Source organism: Corvus hawaiiensis, chromosome 8, assembly GCF_020740725.1.
Source record: "Corvus hawaiiensis isolate bCorHaw1 chromosome 8, bCorHaw1.pri.cur, whole genome shotgun sequence".
Taxonomy (NCBI): Eukaryota; Metazoa; Chordata; class Aves; order Passeriformes; family Corvidae; genus Corvus; species Corvus hawaiiensis.
Genome location: NC_063220.1, coordinates 8096835 through 8116825, shown reverse-complemented (window position 1 = coordinate 8116825; position 19991 = coordinate 8096835). Strand labels below are relative to the sequence as shown.

General features: G+C 41.1%; 1 protein-coding gene across 3 annotated transcripts in view; it reads left to right on the top strand.

Annotated features, from left to right (window-relative positions):
- FHIP2A (FHF complex subunit HOOK interacting protein 2A) overlaps positions 1 to 5593 on the top strand; it is a 34118-nt gene extending 28525 nt beyond the window's left edge. For all 3 annotated transcript variants that reach the window (XM_048310619.1, XM_048310618.1, XM_048310620.1), the window contains 3 exons: positions 353 to 493; positions 1271 to 1374; positions 1464 to 5593. In XM_048310619.1, coding sequence (XP_048166576.1) covers positions 353 to 493; positions 1271 to 1374; positions 1464 to 1569 — 351 coding nt within the window. In that variant the 3' untranslated portion in view covers positions 1570 to 5593. The remainder of the gene's footprint in view (positions 1 to 352; positions 494 to 1270; positions 1375 to 1463) is intronic.
- The last annotated feature ends 14398 nt before the right edge of the window (positions 5594 to 19991 follow it).

Here is a 19991-nt window from a genome sequence, read left to right as displayed (position 1 = left end):
CTTTACAGTTTCCCAGGAGAAGCAAGCAGATGTTTAATCTAGGCTGATTCCATGCTATTTCTTTAGCTGAAGAAATGTTTTACGGGAAGAGGACTTACCCTGCAATAAACAAGTGTGCAAAAGCTTCAAGTGGTTGTAGCAGCGATGCAGATAATAACATCTAATGCCCAACTGCGATATTCACAGCACTGCTGCTGTGAAAAGCAGAGGTTGGGCCTGTCTTCTAATATAACATTTTTATCTTTATTTATTCATAACCCTGTGTATAAGGTTCTAGTAGTTAAATAAAGATGAGGTGGATGAAAAGAAGCCAGCATGAAAATAACTAAGCACTGTTTCCCTCCTTTTGCAGCCCTATGATGTAAATTTGCAAGTTACGTCAGTGTTATCCAAACTGTCCCTGTTTCCCCATCCTCATATACATGAATACCTTTTGGATCCTTACGTCAACCTCGCCTCTGGCTGCAAATCTCTCTTCTCTGTGATTGTCAGGGTGAGTAAACACACCATTACTAATTACACATGGCTGTACAGCAGTAATATATTTAATAACTTTGTAGTTAGTGGTAGTAGTTGCTGGGTAGTTTAAGTTGGTAAATGTTTGTCATTGAAAGCATTGAAAGTCCTGATTTTGAATCAAGATTGGGCCTAGATGGTATCTCTGCTCATGCTCTTTTTTTTTTCTAATGAGGGCTGTTCTTGACAATTAAGTTCTGGATTTATCAAAAGTCCCCTTCCTTTCCAGTTCCATCTCTTCCTGCCAGACCTGCATGCTAGAAGTGCTGGCTGGGTGCCTGTCACACTGCAGTGTCCTCAGTCAGAATCCCTCGCTTTCCCCACACACCAGCTGTTACTAAGCTGGTCAGGAGCCTGTTAATGATGCTTGCCCAACAGTAACAGAGGGCTTGGCTCCCTTTCTCCCGGCAGCCCTCCCTGTTCTAAAATACAGTCTTCACTATCTCCCCACGTGCTTTCCCCAGGCCCAGGAATTCACTAGTCAATTGCCTGTGTCAGCATTTAATAAGACAAATTAATCACTGACATAATTAAAGTAATTTGTGACAAGAGCAAGTAAGGCTTTTGTATTTCTTTACTTTCTGCACCTCCTCACCCCCTTTTTGGGCAGAGCAGCCTCTCTGCAGGTTGTTCTTTGAGCCTGCAAGGATGCTGAAGTGGGTCTGTCCCTGGGCACTGAAGCTGCCACTGCACCTTGCTGCCAGGCGCTCTGCACAGGTGTTAACTTTGTGTGTTGATGGCCTGGGCTTTACAGGTCGTTGGGGACCTCATGGTTAGAATCCAACGCATCCCAGATTTCACTCCCAAACTTCTGCTGGTCAGAAAACGCCTGCTGGGCTTGGAGCCGGAAGGGCCCATGTGAGTAAACGCATTGCACGTTCTCCAGGACGCGTGGCTGGGTTTGTGTGTGCCAGTCCTGATTGCCTGCATTTTTCTTCCTGTCCCAGTATTGACCACATGACGTTACTAGAGGGCGTGATTGTGCTGGAGGAGTTCTGCAAGGAGCTGGCGGCGATCGCCTTTGTGAAGTACCACGCCTCAGCCACGCCCTGAGCAGCCCCGGGCCGAGCCACCCCCGGCTCCGGGCTGGCCTCGGCCAGAGGACCACTGATAACACCCAGAGAGAAGGTGGTGCCTCCTGGCAAAGTGGCAGGGGATGTTTGGAAGTTCCTTTCACCAGATGTCGAGATTGCAAATGGAGTTGGAATATGAGCGAAGGCATTTGGGGAGAAACCAATACACAGCATTCCTAGCCACTGTGTGAAGAGCTGCAAAAGCTGCATGAAGAACCACAGACATCAGACCTTGGTTATTCTGATGACAATGTTTAGAGAGTTTGGGCTCTTGTATGTCCTGGGGCTCACATGCACCAATTTGCTCTTCCTGACCATACTACTTTTTAAAAAGCAAATTAATTTTATAACATTTTTATGTCTTAATTCTTTTTCTTTTCAGTTGGATATATGAAAGAAAAACACACCTATAGTTGCAATGTGTGGTACTAAAAATGAAGAATCCACCAATGCATATACAACAGAATATGTCAATGAGGATCATTTTGCTTTTGGTAGATCTTAAGTACAACTCTGAGCTTGATTCCTCAGTGGATTACTCCAAGAGATATATTAGTCTAAAATCAATACTAAAGAAATCAATCCTGATTCGGCATCACATCCATAACAAATACTTCTGAAGTGTACATGTTTGTAGCATGTTTGTCTCTGTCATTCCAAGTGATTGATCTCCAGGTCATCTGTGTAACTAGATTTGCTTTAGCTTTTTACGTGGGAACTCCCGTTGTTTGACTCATGTCACCTTTACGTTATGGGTTAATTATAGGTCATCAGTAGTTGTTGCTGAAACAGTATTTTTAATTTCTTTTGAATTGGTGTTAGTCTGAATTGGTTTAAGAATCTTTTGTGCCTTGAAAATCGGCAGCATTAACATTCTGTTATTTTGAGAGAGATTTTTATTGCTTATCTAACCATCACAGTGATGCCAACTCAGTTAAAGTATTGATAACTTATATAGGACCAAAACTCACACCTGCTTTTCACAGTGCTGGGATGCAGGAACCCCTTTCAGTGACTCCTTTTCCATGTGAATGCCATTAGCCAGGGCAGGTGTTGGCATTGCAGGCAGAGCGACTGCAAGAGTGCCTTGCTTCTGCCCTGCAGAGGATCCTCACTGCCAGCACCCTGTGCACTGGCAGGTGGCTGTGCTGGACCTCGCAGTCAGACCCAGTGACCTGTCCTGCTCTCCATGCTCATGGGTAGCACCTCTTTCCCCTCCTTTGAACAAGGCAAGGTAGAGCTCAGCTCCTTCAGTTTACATTGTCTTTCCTCGTTTGTCTTTCCTGCCCCCCTGTTTGCACAGCTAATGCCCATTTCAGATGTCATTGCTAACATACAAACATGGACTAATTTATTCAGTCACTAGAATTTTTCTGGATTTACATGACTGTACCTCGAATCAGATTCTGCTCTCTATTCATGCCTTTGAGGTCTTGTTTTTTAATATTTATGGAAGCTGGATGTTAAGAGGCCTTCTAAGTTAGCAGGTTAATTAGACCAATGTCACAGTTAATGGGCTAAATTTATTCTTGTCACCAGTGAAGAGCATCCTGCTGTAAAAGCTTCCAGTACAGGTTCATCTGGAGAAAGCAGTTCTGGAACTGGGGAAACATTTTGGCAGGTAAAACCTGTATTCAGTCGCTCCCTGTACTGGGACACTTTTTACAAAAGTGTTGCATTTCTCTGGCAAACAGAAGCACGTTTTACTTCTTCACCTGTTTGAGGGTTTTTTTCTGAATTTAGCTCCAAAGTGTTTTCAGGTCCAAGTAGCGTAGTAGGATAAAGTTTGAAAAAAATACACATAGTTCATCTTTCTTCTTTAGAAACATACCTGGAATGTAGCAAGTCATTTTTAGTGACCTGTATTGCAGACAGTCCACGTTAGAAGCTTCCTTAATACCTGACACACCGTTTAGAACACGTTGATGTCTATGCAGAGTGATGTTCAATACATACATTTATTATTTATAAGGTCCCAATTCAGCAAAACAGTTAAACATAAGCTTAATTTCAAGTATTTTTCCTTAAATCACAATCTTCTACATAAACAAAGTTAAGCTGTCGAGCAGAAATGCTGATGCTTTACTGACTTTGGGTCTTTGTTGGTTTTGCTTGAGCTTAATTACTTTTTCCTCAAATTGTCTATTTTATTTATTTTTTTTAAAGCATATGCTCCAGAATATTTTTAATGTCCCAATTTCAGTGGAAACTGGAAGTGATAATACTACTATGAATGAAAGTGAGAGAAATGTTAAACAAAACTTGCAAGAGCATTCCAAGTAATTTAAGAATTGATAAAGCCATTCAAGAGTTGCCTGATCTCCAAGGAAAGCATTAGCATCACCTCCTTTGTTTTGCTGTTTTCACTGATACCTGAGCTCATTACACTGAAAGGCTGCAGCCTCTGTGCTGTTTTAATGCAAAACACTGCAGAGCTGCAAACACAGCTCCTTAAGCTTGTCCATGAGAAAAATAAGTAGATAGAACTATAATCACTCTTAAATTCAGGCAATGATTGTTCAGTCTCCAGTGACATTGGTGATGTTCTTGCAAACCAGATGTTATTTAGTTGATGAATTTAGAAGACATGGATCCATCCTCACACAAGTGAAGCAATCCTTAAAGTTGCTTTAGCCTAAACTGCTTTTGTGAGTGCTGCCTACAAACCCTTAATGACCATACCTGATGACAATGACCTTTATTTTTGTAAAAGTGATTTAATCTTTCTTAAGAGATGGAACTCATTGAATTATTTTTTGTGGTGATATTTTTCATGCACTTTTTTTTTTTTTTTTTTTTTTTAATGATTAGAAGTTAGTTCAGGTCCATGTTTTCACCTTTTGATCTATGCATGTCATTGAGGAGCCCCTTTTGTTTCTGTGTGCGTGTGTTTGTATGTGGTTATTTATTACCCAGGAGGGACACCTGAGAAAATACATGGCCTGAAGAGTTCATGGCTTAACAGATCCTCCAGATGTCAGAAGGAAAAGGCAAGGGCTCATCACCTTAGAGAATGGGGCCGCTGGGATTAGACTGAAATACTTGAGATGGGATACTAGAAAAATTTTTATTTCAAAAAGCAGATCCAAACCACATTTTAATCTTGATGCACATGTGTGTAAATAGAAGCATTTTTTTACGTTTTTTTTCATTTAGAGTATGTATTTGATTTAGACTGATTTAGAAAATTTTGTAATAAGCCATGTGCTAGCTCTGGTAGAACAAGTTTGTCCTTAGTTTCTCATATGACTGTAATATTCCTGGTATTCAGATCCAGTCTGTGCCATGTTCTTACTATATATTTGTCTGTGCAATATAAAAGCTGTGATTTGATGCACAGCTTGAGTCTGGTTGTACATCACCTATGTATATATATACATATATATATATATAAAAAAGGACCAGAATCCCGAGCTTGCTTACACTATGATTAGTGTAAAGATTGCCACACTTTATTTTACAGGGCACAAGTAATCATGGAATGGCTTTGTAAATGCATGGTAATTTCTACCATAACCTGCTGTGCAGTCTCACAGGTGACATTTTATTAGTGCTCTTTGTCTTGCTAGGAAAAATACTAACTCAAAGTACTTGGTAAGATTGAAGGGTCCTGGAGTAGACCTGGGGCTATATGGAAAATCCATATCTGATATTGCATATCGTACAGGGTTTTCAAACCATGTCCTCAATGCTTTCTGTGCCCTGTAAAATCGTGTAATTATATAAAATATATACTCCTTGTTTTGCCTCCTGCCTTGTTTACATTAAACAGAGGATATTCAGTAAAAATTTTCTATTAAACTTTGTGTAGGTCACTTACTAACAGTGTTGCCAAGGTTTCACAGATGTGGGAATTTCTAATGAGGAATTGTTGAAACAGCTACATTACCAGACATACAATACTAAGTTTTATGAAGGAGGTTGTGATAAAACTCAACTTTTTGTGCTAAAAAATGCATGGAGGATTAAAAGGGATATTCTCAAAATAAATTAATTTCAGTGAAGCGACTGCTTCTATTATTACAGAATCCGTAATAATTTTTGTATGGGTGACCTTGAGACAGAAAATGTTCTAACATTTTACATCGTGCCTTTGATCCTGAAGTCCTCATTTATTTTGAGTCTGTCACTACAGCATCTTCTGGGATAAACATGCTTCCTGTACTGTGCTGTGCAGGGCTTGGAGTGAATCAGCCTGCTCTTGCCCAGGAAAATGGGAAGCCTAGGGAAATGGGCAGGATGGAGCCATCCTGGGCACAGATCTGCTCTTTCCTGGGAGTCCTGATACCTTTCCAGAAAGGCTGCGGCTGGTCAAGGTCTTGGTTTTTTATTGCATTTGAGTGCAGTGTATCAGTCACAACATTGGTTTGTTGGAGACAAATGTCATAGGGGTGACTGAGCATCATTTCTTCCTTCAGGGCCTTTGAGGAAGGCTTTTATAAACAGGAGTTTATATATGTTTTTATATACTTTTAAATTGTGTATATTGTGTGTTTTTTCTACTTTTGGTTTCCTTCTAGTTTTCATGAGCCTTTTAAAAATCCTTTTTTGCTCTGTAGGATCCCCACTGAGGGCTGCACTTGGATGTTAAGCTGTTCCTCTTCGGCATTTAACATCTGCAAGTGCTCTTACATCTTTAACAGGAACGGTGCTACAGCAAGATGATGCACTTGACAGCTTTCGTTATAGCTCTCTGCATCTTTCTCCCATCCTCTTGGGTCTCAGAGATTGTCATCTCCCACCCCAGATCATTTATCTGCTGTGTCTGCATGAGGCATTCAGAGATTTAGGGAGACTTTGCTTTCTCAAGCAGTGAGGAAGTTCTATCAAAATGGAACGTTTTGCATCTTCTTATGTTTTTCTCTGATATTCTTGAAATGACTGAGTTACTGAAGCATGGTTATCTTATGGCACTTAAATTCTCATACAATATTTTGGGGGTCTGTGTCCTGTTGGGGAAAAAAAAAGAGTGCTATCAGTGTGTGGTCTCTAGTTCATATTCATTAACTCATTGTACAGATTCTCAGTGTAGATACAAGTAGCACAGGATCTACTGACTTTGTTAACCTTTAAATATCAGCAGAACTGGTGCTGTCGAAGCCTCAAGGATTTTGCTGGCTTGGTATGTGATCCATTTGGATTAAAGTGGATTATTGCTCAGTGAAGTGACTCTGTCCCAGGTTGTATGAGCCCTTTCAGCCTAAACTGTGTTCCTGGTGCATCCTTTATCAGCCGAGGTTCCCTTTGAATGGTGAGAGAAAGAACTATGGAGCAATTCAGGAATCAAGTGAAGCATATGGTGGATTAAAATGGTCAGGTGTCATAAGCTTCTTGGGAATGCCAAAAAAAGAGAGTGTGAAATTTTAAATTTCACATGTTTGGACTGGTTGCCTTTGGAGTCAGATCTGTGAGGATAAAAAGGTGCACCTTGGCACATGGTATCTCACTGGGCTACTTGATTGCCCTTGCTAGGATGGCGCATACATTCTGAACTATGCTTCATTGAACTCCTGTTGGTTATTACAGTTAATGCTGCTGCTGGTATAAAATTGCCACAGCAGTGCTGTGGAAAACTCACAACTTTGCCAGTGTCTTGTAACTTCAACAGAAGAAGTAGACACACCTCATTGGCTTTGCCTTTCTGCTCTACAGCATCATAACTCAGTAGGGGGTTGTATGGTGTCCCCTTCCTCTGGTAATACACTTTACAGGCTAAAAAATAAGGAAACACATGAAAGAGAGAACCCTGTTTCTGTGCTAGGCTGTAGGAACATATTCTCTTAATCACTTTAATTTTCAAAAAGGTGAAACTCATTTTCTAAAGTGAATGGTTCTCTTCTGAAAAGAGAGAGGGGATCCTCCACAGGGAGCCCTAGACAGTGAGGATAAACCTGCTTCAGCAGTTTGCCCTGAGCATGGCAGAAATGTGACATTGTGTTACATGTTTGAAGGTGTGTAGGATCCCAATTTCAGCTTGGAGAGATGAAGCAGGTTAAAATGTAAGTCTTCGTGCTGTGTAATACATGTAACAAGATACAGGATACAGGAAGTTCTGCAGAAAATAGCAAAAGATCTTATTTTAGAGAGGAGAGCAACAGAGATAACTAAGTTTAGCATAGCTAAATTATGGCTTAGGGTTAGAGGAACATTAGTTCCCAATAAAAAGATTTGGAAGACCTAAGCAGCAAGACTGAAAGAATTATGAAACCTTAATTTATGAGAATGCAATTATGAATGAAGTAATATCATTGAGGCAAACTGAAATTCATTGTCAGTGAAAACTTCCTGACCTTGAATGTTGCTAGACCAGAAGTGGAAGGAGCCTGTAACCTCACACTTTTAAAGCCAGACTGGACAAAACATGGAATGTTTCACAAGGGAACCAGCCTGTGTTGTTGAGGAGGTGAGGCAAACACGTATTTACATCCTCAGACTCCCAGCTAATGACCAATTCCAGCATGACTTGGGGTTGTTCTGCTAGAAAGCAGGGAGGTGGACTGATCCACTTGAGCATCTCCTGTAAATGAGGGAAGTTGCTGCAATCTGAGGAAAGAAATTTTCAGCTTTTCCGACTGCCACTCACACAACAGCCCCTCTGCAGATGCAGCACCCATTGCAAGCAGCGGGGGCACGCCTTGATTAGCAGGGCAGGATCGCCCCATGCTGAGCTGCCTTGGAGAGGAGAAACAAATTACCTGTTCTGTGCGTCGTCATTATCCTTTACTTGAGAAACCCACTTCTACTTCCCTCATCTCCACATCCACAGGAAGCACCTGTCAAGTTCGTATTTCTTAATTTGGGTCATGAATTTTTATTTCCTAGCGTTTTCAGAGACTCCTATTTTTATTGTTAGCAGGCTGTCCATCAACACTGCACATTTCCAGACAATTTTCCTTTCAGCTTCCTGAAAGGGAAAAGAAATCTTTGTATTGTTTATCCTGGCTTTTAGACTCACATTCTCCTGCCTTGTTAATTCCATCCTTTCAAATCTGAAAACGTTTTTTGTCTTGTCCTTCACCTTGAGGATTCAGTAGTCAGCAGTTTGTGCAGCTCAGCAGGCAGGGAGGGTTGTGGACAGCATGGATAAAATCAGAGCTGTTTCTGCCCACCCAGGTCCAGCTGCAGGATCTGTACAGGAGGAAATCCCATCTGCGTAGCAAACGTGGTGGAGTGGTCAGAAGGAAAACCTGGACACACTGAAATCGATGGAAGTTTTGCTGTCACTAGAAATGCACACAGTTTTCACTCTGCTTTGCAAACTCGTCTTGGCATTTCTGATAATGTTTTTTTCAGAAGGAAAAAAAGGAATGAAAATTAAGAAAAAAGCAGTTACTGAAGAAAACTGGATAGCCTGGACATGTTTAAAAGAAAGACACCTAAACAGGAGTCTTCTACTGACCTGGGAGCAGTTCTGAGCTTCCCAACAGCTGTGTTTGGTACCAGCTCAGCACAGGAACAGGACCTGGATCAGCACTGGCATGTGTGGGACAACTTGTCTGGGACCAAGGGAAATACAACAGTTTGTAACCCTCAGAGGGCATTTTAAAGAGTTACCATGGATGTAAAGATAAACCAGTGAGAGAAGAAACATATTTCATATATATTTATATAATGTATGTCATATATATTATAGATGTAAATACATATTTCATATCTATAATATTTCCAATTGCTCAAAAATTTTCTATTTTATGCTGTTTCTTTGTTCCAACAATCAAACACAAATTACTAAGGAACTGAAGCCTGAAGAACTTGGAATGGAAATAACACACACCCATCCTCATTTACATTGGCAAAAACTTACTAGGATCATATATGATACATACTCCAGCCAGTATAACTGAAGTGTTGCCCTCTCAGAGCCATCCACCAGAAAGCTGCTTTGCTGTTGGTAAAGAAGACCTTCCATTAACAGCTTAGAACTCTGCTGTTCCCTGACTTTTCGCCAAAACTTAGGAAAAGTAGTAGTAATACTGGCTAAATCATGCATCAAAATTGTGTGAGCAGTTTCATGCTATTTATATATATATGTTAAATGTCTTCTTCTCTGGAGCCATGATCTCAACTTAGATCATTAAATAAGGAGTTGGTTTAATAGCAGCCAATAAATCACAATAAACCTTGGTATTTCCAAGATGGCAAATATGCTTATCACACTGTATCTTTACATCCTAAAAGACCAAGAGGGAGCACAACCCCTTTTTCCCCCTTTTATAATTAATTCCAAATGTCAATTTGATCTACTAATATAATTCTAATTGCCAAATTTCTAAAATGGGGTTGCCTTTTTGTTTCTAAATATCAACCAAACAGAATGATGAAAAAATAGATGCCTTGATGTGATTAAATGTGATCTGTTCACCAGTGGGACAGGCCCACGGCTTCCTCTCTCTTCAGTTTATGTCTCTCAAGTGAGATTCTGGCAAGGACTGTTCTGGCTGGTCTTGTCTAAGAGGGGAAAGTTGCAATATAAAAAGTTTCTACCTTTTACTTCTGGGGTAGAAGATGGAAATATATCATGATGGATACTTTGGGATTACGACATATATATACTTATCCTGAAAACCATTATTTTTATATTTCATTTTGTTCTGGGAAGAAGCAAAGTTGTGGGAACTGTAAATAATGCCATGCTAATAATCCCAGCCAGCATCTGCAGCAGTTGATGCCATTTCAAGGCACATTTTGCTCTTTAGCCCTGATCACTGTCTGGTGCTGCCAATTGTTTAGTTCTTTTTAAGCAGTTTACTTACTAACCATGCACTGAGGTGATGCTGAGTATTCTGAGCAATTTTGTTGAGTTTGTGGTTTTGACTGGCAAATAGGTTTTTTTCTTACTGTGACAGATGGATGACTTAGTCTGTTAATAGAGGAAGCTGTCACAGAAGAATTACATGTATAGACTTAATTTACATTTTTAAAGTGTGAGCTGTATAGGTGAAATTCATCTTTTCAGCTCTTCAGGTATTAACTGTTTGGTGGAAGGGGCTTGACTTTTTAGTCTTGACTCAGTTTTCTAGATAAACTTTCTGTGACTATATGAACAAGCCACTAACAAATTGCTCCAACATTGGCCTCGTTTATTACATCAGTGGAAAAGTGTGGACTACAAGAGCAAACTGACCCAGATGCCAGACAGAGAAGTTCTCCGGGTTGGAACTGAAATTTGATAATGAAAACTTGCACCATAATGAGCCAAGGTCAGTATAATTGTGTAACTCTACTATTTCAGCAGCTGAAGATTCCACCTGATTAACCTATTTATAGCTTTGTATTAATTCAGTACCATTTATTCCAGATGCTCCATGGAATTTTATAAACAGCCAAGGAGACACCAATCCCGAGTGCAGTATGGAATGAGCTGGCTTTCATTAAGTTAACTCCTGATGTTCTGCTGATCCCCTACCTTGAGCAATGTATTAGCAGGGTCTGAGTTGGATGAGAAACAAATGAGAAACTTTAAAATAGCATAATAATGTAGCCATGTCTCTCTGTTGTATTGTATTGCCATCATAAGTAATGGGCCATAAGTTTAGTGCTGAGTTTGCAAGGTATGAAATGGGTTAGCAAACATATCAATGAACCCAAATGGGTTTTAGACTGAGACAAAACTGTCACCATGATCATCACAGTCCTGGGGAAAGGCTCCCCAGTGAAAGACACCAGTGACCTTCAGCACCACCACCACCACCATGACAGCCCAGACTGCATAGCCCTGAGGAGCAGGGAAAAGGACCACAACATCAGAAAATGGGGGGAAAAGTAGGAAGAGCACTTTTAACTGTTTTATTATTAGCATTGAAATTTTTTGTGCCTAGACACAGCTGCTTCTTTCTGTGATAATTATATCTGGGCTGCTAGTGGCTCCTGGAACAGACTACAGGTATAGGAGGTAAGAGGATCAAATGCACCAGGAAAAGTTTAGTCTCCTGCTGCCAGGGAGAAGACTCTGGCAAAGCAGGGACAGATACTTCTATCTTCTGGAAAAATGTCATCTGTTTTGTTGTTGGTTTTGATCCTGATACACTCCATGCTGTGGAAAAGCTGCTTGAGGGCTTTTCCTGCATGAGAACAGTGATATTTGATCTGAAATCTGTCTGGAGCCCAGACTGGGGATATGCATGAAGCTGTTGGTAAATACCACTCTTCAACATTTAAATGGTGCTGTAGCTCCATTTGGGAGACTTTAGCTGAGTGCAGCCACACCATCCCTATTAAAGAAACAAGAGAACACCTAAGTCCTGTCTCCAACCATGCATTTTATAAGAAAAGCTGCTTTTCTTTGGTTTGAATATACACATATCTACTCGAGCAATATTCTACTCTGCTACTGCCTCCAGGTTTATCCAGAATAAAAAATTGCTACTGTGACAGTCGGTATGACCAGACTGCTAAAATGGAAACACAGAATTTCATTCAGATGTTCATCATTATTTAATCCAGCAAATATTAAAATTTCATTTCACCAGAACATATTTTTCTTTGGATTTGGTCGCAAATAATTCCATTCCCTGGTTTTTGCATTGTTTCAGTGACAAAATACTAGCACCATAATTGTTCTTGAGGGGGTCAGTGTGCATGTGGGAAACAAAGCTCTCATCAGTGGGTACCATTCTTAGCATCCATTTGTCTCTCGATTCCCTGAATCATTGTTGTGAAGCATTTCCAGGGAGCTGATAATCACTTAAACCATTATGTTTTCTACCATTTATAAGCATGTCTGAGACAGAAATCATTCTGTGGCTGTTGCTGCTGCATCCTTCAGGGACAAAATGTTCTAAAGACCTAATGTTGCTCTTTCATTAAGAAACTTATTCAGAACCACAGAGAGTGATTTTGACAGTGCAATTGGTAGTTGCTCTAGGGCAGGAGCTTGACAGGAGTCCTATTTTAAGTTAAATGAATGTATTCTCTTTATTTAAAGAAGAAGAGTCAGTTACAGATTTTGGTATGCATGCACAAGTATACACCTGTGCATCTTGTGCACTCTGCCTCTCCAGATTGTACAAAATAATGTTGCCTTGATACATAAAAAACACTTTTGCTTCTGGGAAGCCCTGGCATGAAGACTAGGAAAGAAAAAAGAAAAAGAAAAAAAAAAGAAAAAAGAAAAAAGGAGAAGAAAAGATAAAGGGGAAAAGAAAAAACAGAGATTCCTACAAACCGAAGATGAGTCATTTTACCATATCTCATGTTTTTGTGGCATGAACATATTTTGCTTTTTCATACAGAATCACAGAATCATTTAAGTTGCAAAGGACCTCTAAGATCATGAAGTCCAACCATTAACTCAGCACTGTCAAGGCCACCACTAAACCATGTCCCCAAGTGCCACATCTACGTGTCTTTTATGTCCAGCCAGGGATGGTGACTCTAGCACTTCCCTGGGCAGCCTGTTCCAATGCCTGACCAGCCTTTTGGTGAAGAAATTTTTCCTAACATCTAATCTAAACCTTCCTTGGTGCAACTTGAGGCCATTTCCTCTCATCACCTGGGAGAAAAGACCAACCCCCACTCATATTTTGTTGGGTATAAGTGTGGGTGGAGAGAGAAGGGCATTTAGTGAATAAGGGAAGTTGAGGTGAAGGTCACCAAGATTCAAAGTGACAGAATAGATTAAGTCCTTGTTAAGATGAACATGGGCATAGTTTCACATCACAGTCTTTCTGGTGGCACAGCTGGTTTTCAAAAGTTCATATCCTTAGCTGCTGGGCATTGTGTTATATAAACAACATTACACTGGTCATTGCACCACAGCCCAGAAAGTTCAACCAGCACAGGCAAAGTTATAAACTGCTGCACAGAGGTGGAAATGTGAACCAGGGTGGGAATGGGCACCACATTTTCATTTGTCTCCATGGAGCAGAACTGGAAAGAGCAGCAATGTCTGAAAAGGAAGGGTGCTCATGTGCCTGGGCCATGGCCTGGGGAGCTGGAAGAAGCTGGTTTTTGTTCCTGACCCTGCTGCATGACCCATCACCTCTGTTACTACAGCATGAGAGAAATATTACTGAAAGTATTTCCTCAGAAGGGTGTAGTTATGTGTCATTAATGCAAGTATAATGAAAGATGGTATAAAAACACAGCATTGTTATCAGTCCCTATCATCTTTGTAAGTGTCACTGCTCAGGTAATTGCAGACTTTCAGAATTAGATCTCCTGGTAGTGCTACCAAACACATGCTTGTGTCTTAGCAAAATGTTCTTTGTGAGGACTGAAGATCAAAGATGTCTGGGCTTGATTGGAAACCAATTATCTACTGCTGTGTGGACCTTTGAAAAATAACAGAGTTTTTATTTCCTTTGCCCTTTGATCCCCAAAATGAGCAATATAGAGATAAGGAATATCAGAGCAAAAGAATATCTGTACCAAGCAAAGAGTGGAAAGGGAAAGCAAGAATGTCTCTACAGATTAGTTGGATAGATTTTAAAAAATTTTAAAAATCAGGTTTCTGGATTAGAAAAATGCAACAAGCTACAGGCGTAAGCAATGTATCTTCCAGCTCAGTATCTCTGTAAGTCAGAAGAACACTCAAACATAGGGCTGCAATATGGATATCCATGGGAAGGATATTTTTTTGCTCCATATGCAACTGGAATTACAGAATTACTTGTGCAGCTTATGCTACTCAAAGTACCATTCTTTTGCTACACCTTTAATCTTATTGCCTAAATTCTTTAGCTTTTTTCCTACTCTTTTCCTTGTTTGGCTTCATATTCCAGGAAGAACCCAATGCCTGCAAGTGCACTTTGCAGCTCCAGCTCTGTTGTGATTTCCAGTGCAGTCTGTGGGCCAAGGAAAGCAGGTGCAGATCCATCTCCTCCTGTAGCACCTCACCCACTTCCATGGCCCCGTTACTTTAATTTTAGTTTCACTGTCTGGGGTCAGTCCCTGTACAGGGACAATTAACACTGAGCCTCTGAAATCTGATAGGGATTTAAAGCAATGGGTGAATGGTTGCCACCTGGTGAGAGGAGAAGGAAGGAGGGGGAGGATGAATGAGCCGCCCTTTTCCTTTCTCATCCGGCGCACATTAGTGGATCAATGACTGAAATGGATGAGGGTGCTGCTGAAGTGTCAGGCACGGTAATGATGTAGCTGCTATTAATGGCTAGAGCTTCAGCCCGGAAATTATAGATGAAGAAATGGAAAAAAAAATATTTCTGTGGGCTCCGAATTGGTGATTTGAGGATTGTAATTTAGTGCTCACTTTCATATTTCATAAAAAGGCTACTGTGCACATTTTCAGAAGTTCGCCTGTTAGTTAAGGAAGGAATAAAGTCAATAAAGTGTGTTTGATCTCAATTCTCCTTCCACTGCCCATCTAAGATATGACACACAATCAGCAATGGTGGCTTTCCTTTAAATCAAGGTTCATGCTTTTCAGCAGATGTGTTTGCAGTGGGGAAATGTACCATCAGCTCTCTGGCTGTCTGGATTTAGAGCAATTATACAAAATACTGTAATTTATATAGCCTGTGAATTCAGCATATTTCAAGGTCAAATTCCCATTTCACTGAAATCACTGGCAAACATGATTACCTTCAGGCACCCTGGATCTAGACACAGGAAAAAAAAAAACCAAACCCAAAACTGATCAAAGCCACCCCAAAATCCCACAGCAAGAGCACCTCATCTTGCAAAATTGTTGAAAAGGACAAATCTGCTATTCTCAGCTAAATCTGTGACCCGAGGGAGGCTGTACCCTTCCACCAGCAATTTGACCAATACCAGGATTCAACAGGGTTTTATCCATATTGACTTTCTTTGGGCTTCCCTTCTACAGCAATCAGACAGGTCACAGAGGGGAGCATGAAGGGAGGGAGTTCAACTCCCTCCTCACAGACAATGCAAAGCAACGCCCTCTGCTTCTGAGCCACTAAAAAGTGAGTATATCAAACTCTATAAGAAAGATGTCTATAAGAGCAGTGTTTCCACTCTCATCTTTCAGGTTAACCTACTTTCTGCCTCCTGCTCTGAGGCTTTTCCCTGTGTCCCTGCTGCGGGTGGCTGCTGTAGTTGCTGCTGAGGCTGCAGCTGCCCTTTCTGCAAGCAGCCAAGGGGAAGGCATCCAGCATGGATTGGGTGAAATAACACTAGCTGGTCCTGAAAAGCAGTTCCTACCTAAATCCACAGCAGTCGGGCCTGCCGAGATGAGGGAATTCTGCCCTTCACATGATTCCATGACACTGCTGGGGCACCCGCCAGTCCCCGCTCCCAGCCTTTCCTGCCTGACAATTAATTCCCCACAGGTGTCTTAGAGGAAGCTTCAGTGTGTGCCAAAAAGGTTGTTCTCTAATTTCAGACTCCTAACTGTTTTTCTCTGCTTCCTAAATCGCAAAGACTGTCTGATAAGGCAGCCCTGGGTGAGCGAGGAGAGGAGGCACTGAGGTAAACAACAACGGGTGATCGGGCATAAATATTTCAGAAAAATGTTCCAGCATAAAAGGCTTGGCTGCAGCTATTCCTCCTGAGGGGTCAGGTTGCAAAAGCGTCTTCTCACTCCCCCAGCATCTGCCTCCCTGGCTCTGAGGCAGGGACACATCCAAGTGCCTCATAAATTTCAGGGATGGGCAAAGCAGGAGAGCAAGTATTTACTTTGCGCTAGTAAAACAGTGCTTGTAATTCTGCCTTGTCGCTGGCTAATTAAAGCTTGCACAGCCAGTTCATCATCAGTCAGGGGCTGCCAGCCCCGTTCCCTGCCCAGGCCGTTCTGCTGCTGTTAAAGCCAGCCCCTTGCGACTCGGAGTGTTCCCCGGTAATTGAGGCGGCTCGTGTTCCACATGGCTGCGTGGCCGCTGCCCAGCCCTGGGTTATCACGGTAATGGGCACATCAGCAGTTTGACCCTTTTCTAACAGACTGGTTCATAGAAAACGCTTCACTGCAACTGGTATTTATCTCAAAATGCGCATTACAGAGAAAAAAATCTGCAACACCTTGCCCTAAGGATCCAAAGCACAGATTCAGTGTTCCCTGGGGGTTTCTGCTGCGCTGCTTCAAGAGGCTGCTCTCCCCCCACAGCTCCCGGCTTATCTCTCCCCAGAGCAGACGCGACAGAAGGGGATGATGCATCTGCTCCTCACCTCCCCTGGTTCCCAGGCCAGCTCCTGCCCTGAATACATCTGGTACATCCTGCAGAACTGTAGCACAACCGTGTTACACTGCAGGATAGACAGCCCGAGCTTTCAGCTTTCTGAGAAGGTGGGAACATCTCTGCCTTGCTGAATTCTAACGGGAGCTGGACTCTGAGTCTCTTAAGCAGCCTCCTGGTGCAAAATACTGTGTTTGTAAACATTGATAAAGAGCTCAGGAAATTACTAAAGACTGTGGGCTGAAAGTCACCCTGAAAGTCATGTCAGACCCAAATATTGTGTACACAGAAGCATCTTTAAACCATTCAAGCTGTGTGGGTTAGGGTATATGTCAGCTTGGGAATTCTCTGTGGATGGATTCAAGCAGTGGGACTGCCCTGGAAATAAGCAGGTTGTTCACAGTCCAACTCAATTCAGCTAACATTTATGTTTTGTAAATGTGCAACAATCAGGATGCCTAGAGAAAAAGAAGTGGAGCAAAATCTCGAGTTCTGGGTTTGTCTGAGGACTTGCAGGTTCCTCTTGTGCCCTTCAGAGCTCAGACAGCCCCAGAGAATCTCAGCCCTGCACCCACGAGGCAAAAAATCCTCGTTGTGCTCCTGGAGGGAAAAATGCTGCCAGAGCCCTGAGGTTCAACAACTTTGCTCGTGGAGTACAGGGCATTTTAGAAAAGCTGGTTTCTTGCTCATTGATAATTTTTCCTCTGGTTCTGATTACTCAGAATGATACTGCTAAACAGCACAGTAGAAAGTCAATCAAACATTCCAAAAGATACAAGAAGCATCTATTCTAAAATTATTTCCTTATTTCTGTTTTTTTTTCTGTAAACTCATAATATTTACATTTCAGATACATAATCAATATAATTTTAAACTCTTTGATGGGACATAATTACTTTCTGTATTTCAAGTATTTTGAGAAAATATGGCCAGGATGTGGATTTTCCTTGGAGACAAATTATTCATCTTTGTTTCAACATGTAATTTATTAATTTTTAATTAATAATACAGACAACACTGGATAATTATTGTTACTTCTTTTGGCCTTTTCCACTTAGCACAGAAGCTGGAAAGATAAATCTTAGCATATTCAAAAATACTCAACAAAATATTATTTCTGACACTGTGTAGCACTTGAGATTGGTTTCATTTCACATAGAAAATAAAAGTAAATCTAATATGTATTATATGAAACTGTAGGGGAAAAGCACAGAACCAACACAACAGTCCCAGCTTCTTGTCCTCTAAAGGTCAGCTGTGAGGATGTGACACAGTGTTAAATTACCAGGGCAAAAGAAGCTGAAATGCAGAAGTATGGAAATACAAAAGAAAGAAAAAGAAGGCTTGAAGAATTCCAGGCCGCTATATCGTAGTCCTTGGAGCATCCAACTGCTCTGTAAATATCGCTTAATTAAATGTACTTGGATTGACAGCAATATTTAATTCCAATTGCATTATAACAGAATCACTACCTGCAATACTAATTCCAGATTCTGCAGCAGAAGCAAACCAGGAGTAGGTCTGAACTTCCATCCTGATCAAGAATTTATGGTGCAGGATCAAAAGCATCACGTCTAAGGAAAATATTAATTTATTACAAGGTCATACAGACCTCCACCTCCTTGATTCATGTTCTCAGCTCCCAGCTTTACAGAAGACCTGTGTAAAGGTCAACTGCTTAGTCTGAATGTCATGAAGAAGAATGAAGCAAATAGGGTCACCCCTTCAAATTTTAGCTTCCTAGATCTGGTACTACATCAAGCAGATATTTGTCTTGGATGCTGTGAGAAGGAAAGACATTTTGGTGCATGGAGCAGTGGCTGAATGGGAAATCTGACATGACTACAAAAAATGGATTTATGATCTGTCACAAATTCAGGTCTCTCAGTCAGACAAAATGTGAAACTCTGCTAAACTAAATGGGCTTGTTTATCACTGTAACTACGTAGCTTTACAATGATAAGGTATTACATCTACATGTCTTACTCTGTGCCAGGAACTGTTCTGCGGAAACCCAGTAAATTTAATTACCAGAGAGAGAAAAAATGCCTTTATTTCATGATCTATCCACCCCTGCAATGATTACTCTGGGGAAATTCCCACTGAAGCCAAGCAGATGGTTCCTACCTTGTTGTACACCCAGCTTATTTTCTTTTAAGCTATGAAGTGGTTTACAATGCCATTTTTCTCTGGAGCTGTCTTGCATTTGGCAGACCTCTGACTGTGTGTGAATTCTCTTTTATTGTATGTGTGGATAAATGGCTCATTTTCTTTTTTACCCCAGATCCCACTTTTTTACCCAGAAAATCCCACTCTGGATTCATATAAATAAGGACATGAATCAGACAAGTATCTAGACCAAACATGCTTTCAACAAGATGACTCCCATTGACTTTGTTACAAGGGAGTCAATAATCAGATTTAATGTCACTGAGCCACATTGTCTCTGGTGCATTTCCACAAACACCTGTACTGAGCTCTTAAACACTTGTCTATGGACCAATATGGTGTATTTCTGCTTCTGACTAATCCCTTGCTCCCTTTTTGCACAGATACGTAAATTTGCAGCAAACTGGAACTGGTTGGATGAGGGAGCTCCCTGCTTTCCCTGCACCTGCTGGTAACCAACACTGGAGGAAATGTGTCTGTGATACTCTCCAAGGCAACATTTGTCCTTGTGTCAGAAGCCAGCTCAAGCCCTACACACTGTTGAAGGGATTTACCCAGGACAGCGGTGTGGCTGTGCATTGTTCTCAGCAGAAAGGTAGATTTCTGCTATTTCTCCTTTCTTCTCATAATCATTCCAGGCTAACAGAAGGAATATCATACAGGTTTTGGAAAAGTGATGAACACTGATAATATCACTCAGGAAACTTTTCTTGAAGTCAAATCTTTGTAAAATTACAACTGCCCAGATTAAAGCCTGAACCTAAATTGGCAGGTGCCTGATTGAGGAATAGTATATACGTTATCTGATTTGAGACTATGTAGCTCCAAGGAGTTCTTTAAAGAGAGATAAATCATTAATCCCCACAATCAGTTCAGAGCAGCCAGAAAAGAAGATAAAGTTCTCGTGTCTTTGTGCCACATATACCTCCAGGCATCTTCTAACAGATTTCTCTGCAGTTTGAATTCAGCTTTCTACTTCAGAGTTGGAGACACACAGGGAAGCTGTGTTTGAAAGCAAAGAAAATAGCTGAAAACTCTCAAGAGATATAAGTTAAAATGGATGGTGATGTGATGGGGGAAATTTATTTGCAAGCATGATGTCATATTTTTTCTCAGATACCCATTAAGAGCATACACAATA